Source organism: Silurus meridionalis, chromosome 4 (assembly GCF_014805685.1).
Source record: "Silurus meridionalis isolate SWU-2019-XX chromosome 4, ASM1480568v1, whole genome shotgun sequence".
NCBI classification, from domain to species: Eukaryota; Metazoa; Chordata; class Actinopteri; order Siluriformes; family Siluridae; genus Silurus; species Silurus meridionalis.
In genome coordinates, this window is record NC_060887.1 from 24,749,540 (window position 1) to 24,758,144 (window position 8,605).

Consider the following 8,605-nt stretch of genomic DNA (forward strand, 5'->3'; position numbering starts at 1 on the left):
CACAAATACATTTGAGCTTGTGCAGTATGCAACAGATGTGGGTTGCGAGTTTGACCATTCCAATGAAAGGATGTGAAAATGCTGACAAAACTGGACACTTGCTAGAAAGTCTTGCACTGACCATATTGCAATCTGATTGGTTGAAGCAGCAGCTTCAAGCAACATAGATTTCAACCTACCAAGAGCCATGGCAGTTCATTTCTGTTATGGCAACATGTGACATGACTGCTGAAATCTGACTGGATAGGAACTCTAACCTGAACTTATATTGTTTTTCTTTTAGAAACAGCACACTAGAGAAACACTATGAAATGAAGAGACTAGACTATTGAGAATATTTGAATACATATTATTGTCACTATATTGTCACTATATTACACCTGGTCATAAGTATGGTTTGTGCTTTTTGAGCATTCCACATTTAGTCATAATTTGCTCTTATAATTCCCTCCATTCTTCTGGCTACCTTTTACACAGGGGCATTGTCATGCTGGAACAGGTTTGAGTCTCCTAAATCAAATAAAAGGTAAAGTTTTTAGTACTGCATTCAAAGACATTATATATGATTGTGTGCCTCTAACTTTGTGTTAAAAGTTTGTAAAAGGAACACATGGCAGGAAAGGGCAAGTGTCCCAATACTTTTGACCATATAGTGTATGTCCATATAGAGTTTATGCGAGCAGAGAATGCCTTGTTGGTTCTGACGGCCTGCCACTATCCATATATATATATATATATATATATATATATATATATATATATATATATATATATATATATATATATATATATATAATGTATATATAAAGAAATGAAATGAGAAATGAAAGAAATTAATGTCATTCTTCTCCGCATCGCCAGGGGGCAGTGTGTGCTCTTTTCTCACATCATGTTTGAGAGAATAAATGAAGAGGAAAAGGCGCCGAGCGCATGTGTTCTCTCAAGAAGCTCAGCCAAACTTCAAGTCACCTCGCGGCCTGAAGATCTAATTTGATTCGGTAATTTTGAAGGTAGGAGATGAACCGAGCTCTATCGCTATGCTAAATTACTTTGACATGTATTACTGTTTATACAGGGAGAGTGTAGAAGTTATAATGGCTGCTTAGCCGGCTAACTCAATACTTCATAAATGTTCTTAGGGACAGAACGGCTAGTTGTGTGATCCGGTAATACGCAAGGAAATGGGAAAACATGAAGTAACATGAGTAGTCATATCTAGCTAATCTTTTGGTATTTCATAAGTTATGAATTTATAATTGCTTATGAGTGTTTGGTGTAATGTGCAAAAATATCTGCTTCAGTACAAGAGTCTCTATGCCGCGTGTACAGACCCACAAACACAGCCCTGAGAGAGGGTCTTTCTCAATACAACTGCACCCGGTGCGCGTGCTTTTACTACTTACCGTGTGTGTTTGAGGGTGAGAGATGGACTAAGAATAAAACGCTCTAACACACACACACGCACTTGGTTATCGTCTGGTGAAGCTACATGTGTCCGTCATTTGTGTTAAACAGCAGTTCCGGTCTGCAGGATGGTTGTTAAACAGCTGTACTCTATCAATGGCACATTCAACTTCAGCTTGAACTCCCTTCTCCTCCCAACACCAAATGTGTTTAGTGTCTAGTTTACTTCAAAATGCCCTGCTTTGTCTTTTTACTTTCACTTATATATACTCCCCCCTCAAAATCTCTTACTATGCTTATATATTACCTCCCCTACTATCTTACTATATTTGTATATTACCTCCCCTACTATTTGGAAAGTGGTGGCTCAGTGGAAAAGATGTTGGACCTTCTGATCAGAAGGTCATGGGTTTAATTGCCAGCACAACCAATCTGCCTCTGCTGGGCCCTTTATTATTATTTATTTAGGCCTTTATTTCTTAACTGCTCAGCTGTATAACAGATTTGTAAATTGCTCTTGATAACTGCGTCTGTCAAATGGCATAAAAATATCTGGCTATATCTCCCCTACCATCTTACTATATTTACATTGTCTCCTCTACCGCTCTACTACATGATCTCCTCTACCGCTCTACTACATGATCTCCTCTACCATCCTACTACATGATCTCCCCTACCATCTTACTATATTTACATGATCTCCTCCTACCATCCTACTACATGATCTCCTCTACCGCTCTACTACATGATCTCTTCTACCACTAAACTTTCTTTCGGCTTCTCCCATTAGGGGTCGCCACAGCGGATCATCCGCATGTTTGATTTGGCACGTTTTTAAACTGGATGCCCTTCCCGACGCAACCCTCCCCATTTATCTGGGCTTGGGACCGGCACTAAGAGTGGCTGGGGTTGGTTCGCTGATCATTTTTGGCTGTTCAAAGCTAAAACAGAACTCTTTTAGCAAATGGCATGTAAAACTTTGCTTCTGTGTTATTGTAACATTTTCCATCAATAAGAGATTTTTATTTAGTCTAGCATTCAGATGCATCCTGATAATGAACCTGTGCTCATCAAACTAATACAAGTTTCTTTGATTGTATTAGTTAACATACCACTCCAGTAGTTAAACAGCCAAATACATGAAGTGACGAGCAACTAATTGTTCAATGCTAATAATCAGATTTATGGCAGTGTGAATGCACTTAAATTGACAGCATGTTTTTCAATAAATATCAGCAAATTATGGTCCAAAAACAAATTGTTTTACTTCATTCAGTTGCAATTATTTATTATTAGCAATGAATGTTTCACTAATCCCACAATTACTCCTTGTAACAATTGAAACAGCATTGTTTTGATCAAAGGCAGGAAGTACACACGAGGGGAGATTGCTTCAGATTTGTTGGTCACATGACTGTTGTGACATTGCTTGACAGAGCTGTACTTATGACTAACCTAAAACACTTTGATGGAACAATGTATGTTGCTTAAAATTAAATAAATACTTACTTTGGTGGAAGCTTCATATTAGTGACATTTGCTAATCTTGATGGGATTAGTAGTTTATTGTAAGAATTCGTAAACTAACAATTGGGTAAACTCAAAGTAAGTTTGGATCTTTGTCATTACTTAAGGCAGTGGTCCCCAACCCCGTACCTGCACCGGTCGTTGAGCCGCACAGAAAGAATACATAACTTACGTTATTTCCGTTTTATTTATCCGATTCTGAACGATGTTTTATTTTGGAATTTTGGATTCTCTTCACCACATCTGTTGATGACTCACTCTTGATGCATGTAATGATGCTTCCCTCGGTCACAGGTCTTACATCCATCCACTACCTTCCTAAATGGGCTGCTCCGGGCTGCTAACACACAATACATTACCGCTAAATTCAAACCCCCCAAGCTAGCAAAATGAACAAAAAAACAGTGGATTCATGATTATTATATTTAGAAAAAAAGTTTTTATGCCGGTCGTATCATTTTATTTTGTATTTATCCGCCACACCTTAAAGACCGGTCTGTGAAAATATTGTCTGACATTAAACCAGTCTGTGGTGCAAAAAATGTTGGGGACCACTGACTTAAGGGACAGAACCTAACAAGGCCAGGGTAATTATTAATAAATAATGTCTATCTTGTTCATATACAGTTATAAATTACCTAGAATGTTTAATTGGTGAATAATGCATGGCAGATTTTTGTTCACTTTGCTTCATTTTGGGGCAAATGTACGACAGGCAGTGGTCTCTTTCCCCTTAATATTATTTTAGGCAAATACCAAGAAATTATGTAATTTAGTCCATTAAACTGCTGATGTGATCGTATTATATGACTGAAAATAACTGTGTGGGAGCATTGAAAAGATGGCCGCAAGGTGGAAAGACTGGTTCTGTCTCCACCGAAGTAGCCTCACTCGCACATGCTTGCCGTCAATCTGATCACGTTCAGCATAAGCTGGTCGTGCAAATCATTAAGCACATGCTTTAAGTTAAAGGACTTAAGGGAATTAATGAAGGTTTATAATTGCTTATTTATGAAGATTTGACATATCCGTGTGGTATATTATGTTCAAATGTGGGAATAAATGTACCAATCTTTGGAACTGTTTGATTAAATACTATAAATTTAATGCTTCTGATTTTTAACACTTTCTAGGCTTTTGAGCTGCCATGCCTGCTAAAAAAGCTGCAAAGCGGAGAAAAGAAAATGAGACCGAAGACTCGTCTCTGAAGAAAGTGAAAGGTATAAAATGGCATTATTTAAATTGTACAACAATGCAGTATTTTAGTTTCAATCGAGATGGAAATGTGCAAAAGGATTCACTTTAGAACAATGTGATTTGTGTAAAAATCACCGTGTGTGTGTGTGTGTGTGTGTGTGTGTGTGTGTGTGTGTGTGTGTGTGTGTGTGTGTGTGTGTGTGTGTGTGTGTGTGTGTGTGTAGTTTCTCATAGGAGTCACAGTCAAGAAAAAGGCCTGGTCCTGGTTCTTGGGCAGGGAGATGTGGGTCAGCTAGGTCTGGGTGAGGATGTGCTCGAGAGGAAAAGACCAGCATTGGTGACCCTTCCAGAGGCCATTGTACAGGCTGTTGCAGGGGGCATGCACACAGTATGCCTCAGCGACACAGGCAATGTATGATTCTTCAAAATGTAATGCCACCATGATTTAACAGGATTCAGTTCTCGCATGTTAATATCTTTTTCTATATTCTGTTGCAGATCTACACCTTTGGCTGTAATGATGAGGGTGCTTTGGGCAGGGATACATCAGAGGAGGGCTCGGAGATGGTGCCAGGAAAGGTGGAATTAGCAGAGAAGGTAGTGCAGGTCTGTGCAGGTGACAGCCACACTGCTGCTCTTACAGAAGATGGAGCAGTCTTCATCTGGGGATCCTTCAGGGTGAGCCAACCATTGAGGATTTTTATGTGGCATAAACACTGGTATTAACTAGACACACAATGTGTGCATCTAATTTATATTATAGTTGGCGTGCCCAATTCCAGTCTAAAAAGTTTGCACTGTTTGAGTTTTTGCCACTTTAAGAGGTTTTTTTGAGGATTGGCAGTTGTCCGAGCTGAGAGCTTAAACTGTTACATGAGTAGTCGTTTTGAGCACCCCTGTTTTTATATTTAATATTCACACTAAGTTGTAAGAAGGGATGTGCAATACGTTAAATATTGTTATAACGATGTGCGATTTGACATAATCGCGTATATCGCAGAAACCCAAACAAAACGCACCTACAAAGTGCATGCATATGTCGCATGATGTAGTTTAGTAGTGTGTGCATTTATAGTACCTCAAATATTCAAATGCATTTAAAAAAAAACTTTTTATTTATTTATTGTACAGGATAACAATGGTGTCATTGGCCTTCTTGAGCCAATGAAAAAATGTACCTTGCCTGTCAAAGTTCCCATAGACATTCCTGTGGTCAAAATAGTTTCAGGTGAGTTTCAGCTTGTTGTATGTTAAATGATTTGTTTTGGTTTTTTATTGTTGTTACTAATGAAGTTTGTGATTGTCTGTTTTAAAGGAAATGATCACCTAGTAATGCTTACTGTGAATGGAACTCTCTACACTTCTGGCTGTGGAGAGCAGGGCCAGTTGGGAAGAGTACCAGAGTGCTTTGCTAATCGAGGGGGCAGAAAGGGGTTAAGTATGTGTTGCCTGTTTGTAATTTTTAATAGTTTTGGTTGATGTGGAGCATAAAACAGTGACTGCTTTAACCTAAAGGATTGAAGTTGATTATTTCTTCTCTTCCCCCAACTATTAAAGTGAGGTTACTAGAGCCACAGATGGTCATGGTGAAGCCTCGAGGGAAGGTCCTGTTTACTGATGTCTTCAGTGGGGCGTATTTCACATTTGCCATATCGAAAGATGGTTATGTCTATGGCTTTGGTCTCTCCAACTATCACCAGCTGGGTAGGTTAAGTTTCAAGTCAGTAATGTTGGGGATCTGCAAAAATCATGATGTTAAAAATGTAGTGCATTGGTGTTCCTGAAAATTAGAAATTTAAAATGCATACGAGTGAAAATGTTGTCGACATGGTAGACTTGTGTATGCCTATATGCAAATAAATATTTTTTTTTTTCAAGGGCACAGACACAAATTTAAGTGTAAAGGAACCATCTAATAATTATTAGAAATATTAAGATTTAAAGTAATATTTAAGCAGATTTCAATCATTTGTAATGTATTTGATTTAAAGGTACAGCAACCACAAACACGTGCTTTGTTCCTGTAAAGCTCACTGCCTTCAAAAATTCTACAACCTCCTGGGTTGGCTTCTCTGGTGGTCAACACCACACTGTCTGCCTCGACACGGAAGGTAAATACTAATTTTAAACACTTTGTCCACTGCCTTAAATGCTACACACCCTGTAGCTTTTCATAGAATAATAAAACACACAATTTTTAAATTGTTTTTGTATACTTGCAGGGAATGTTTACAGCCTTGGCCGTTCTGAGTATGGGCGCCTGGGCCTGGGAGAGGGTGTGACGGAAAAGAGCGAGCCCACAGCAGTTAAAGGAATCAGCAGGGCCTATGTGGTAGCTTGTGGAGCATCTGTGAGCTATGCAGTCACTAAAGAAGGTTAGTGGGGCACAGTGGGCATCTTTTAATCTTATCGTTCTCATGAGCCGACTTGAAAATTTCATCAGATTACAAAAATAAGCGTATCTGTAATTGGTATTCAATTATGCATTTTGTTGAATGCAGATCATGCCTAATGGGCTTTGCATTTAGAGATTCTTGCAAAGCTAATTAGAACAAAGTTAAAATGGTATCTAAACAGCAAGAAAATGCACATCACACAATGTTTTATTCCTCTTTAGGATTCAAGTGTCTTACACATGTCTAATCTTTTCTATGCTCACTGATATGAATCATAAGACATGGTCATAAAGAAAGTAATGATTGCCCACAATGTAGTATAGTGCCCATTGGAGCTGACGGACACATCAGTTAAGTATGAGTCACTTGTGCTTGCTCTAATAGTGTTAATATTGTTGAACAGCAGTACAAGACGATACTGTGGCAGACAGAACAACTTGCACACCATCTGAGCCATTGCAATGAGTTCCTTTTGCTGTAGCAGCGTTTTGGCAATTAAATGAATTTATGTTGGGGAATTCTTCTTTAAATATAAAGGTTCATTTACATATGCATTTATATACATAATGCATATAGCTTTCTTTTAATTTAAGTTACAGAAACTTCAAATCATTAGTAGGGTACAGATAAACACTGATTCTCGTGAATGCCAGATTCGTTGTTAATCCTTTAAATAAATGTGTTGGAACCTGATTATGTAACTTAGGGAAAAAATTCTGGGATTTAAGACCAGAGAACCAGCTACCTGTCTGTATATTGACACAGACCACCCTCTTTTTTTTTTTTTTTTTTTTTTTTTTTTTTAAAACTTCTTTTTTATTCCGTGTGTGTATCACAGGCTCTGTATATGCCTGGGGCATGGGCACCAACCTGCAGTTGGGTACAGGAGATGAGGAGGATGCTTGGAGTCCAGTGGAGATGGCAGGCAAGCAGCTGGAGAACAGAGTTGTTCTGTCTGTCTCCAGTGGAGGGCAGCACACTGTCTTACTGGTCAAAGATAAGCAAGAGAGCTGATATTAAACCCAAATGATGAAAGCTGGGCTATACTACTGTTTTGGTGGTAACTGTAAAACTCTAGCTTAATCTGGGATGCTGGGGGAAATCTGGGGTTGTTAAACTTCTTGTACTGTAGCAAGCTAGTTGATTAGGCAAGACTGGAGATTTGTGAAGAGAGAAAGATGGGTGGGTCTCATCTGATTAAACATTTCTCCACTTTGTGGAGAGCCCATTCATTCACTGGGTCCGTTCCAGTTAAAGACTATTTTTTTAACTTGTATTTTTGCTTCTTTTTCTTAATTCTTTTTAATTAGATTCATTAGTAAGAATTGTGAGGATTACCAGTTGTAAGTGAACACATGTATGTAATGTATTGGTTTAAACGGCAGTTTTAGGAATTTTCCCTGCATTGGGATTTTAAAAGTTAATATTTTTGCCCAGAGCAATACACAAGTACAGTGGCTGCAGCTGTAATGCGTTCTTTACATTTTTACGGGGGGGTCATTTGTTTGGTATTGCTGTAATTTGCAGTATTCAACTGTTTTCCTTCAAATTTGTCGATTGCATCCATTATGTGCTTGCCCTGTGGGAAGTGTAATAAAAATTTAAGTCTTTGCAGAGTTTTCTTTATGAATTTTGCTCAGGTAAGTTGACAACCTCTCAAAGGCATTTGTGACCGTCAGTACAGATTGTGTATTAGCTCTTGTTTTAAACAATAAAAAAAATAATAATAATTTTGCTAAGTCAGTTAGCGGCTTATAGTCCAGAAAATACGGTACATATTGTAAGCGGAGTTACTTGCTGCCTGTAAACTTAGATTTCTTACTGCATTTTCTTGCAAAGCAAAACTTCAGGCATATGCAGAGTATTATACCTAGAGCTGCATTTTATCAAGGTTTTAATGGCAAAAAAAAGGGCAATGATTTTGATAAATTGTTTTTTTCTTTTATATCTATGGTGCGAGAGCTTAAATGGACAGTCAGAAGTGGGGAAAGAACAAAAACATTTTTAAATACTTAAATTATATTGAAGTTGTTTCATAATAATGGATTGATATTTCAGAGTTTTATCCAAATCTAGGTCTC

At 38.0% G+C, this 8,605-nt stretch overlaps 1 protein-coding gene across 1 annotated transcript; it reads left to right on the forward strand.

Annotated features, from left to right (window-relative positions):
- The first annotated feature begins 873 nt into the window (after positions 1-873).
- rcc1 (regulator of chromosome condensation 1) lies at positions 874-8,134 on the forward strand. Its single transcript, XM_046848563.1, has 10 exons — positions 874-1,010; positions 4,065-4,151; positions 4,353-4,540; positions 4,627-4,806; positions 5,260-5,356; positions 5,444-5,566; positions 5,686-5,832; positions 6,120-6,239; positions 6,351-6,503; positions 7,363-8,134. The coding sequence occupies exons 2-10, from the start codon at positions 4,079-4,081 to the stop codon at positions 7,536-7,538; spliced, it is 1,257 nt and encodes a 418-aa protein (XP_046704519.1). The 5' UTR covers positions 874-1,010; positions 4,065-4,078; the 3' UTR covers positions 7,539-8,134.
- The last annotated feature ends 471 nt before the right edge of the window (positions 8,135-8,605 follow it).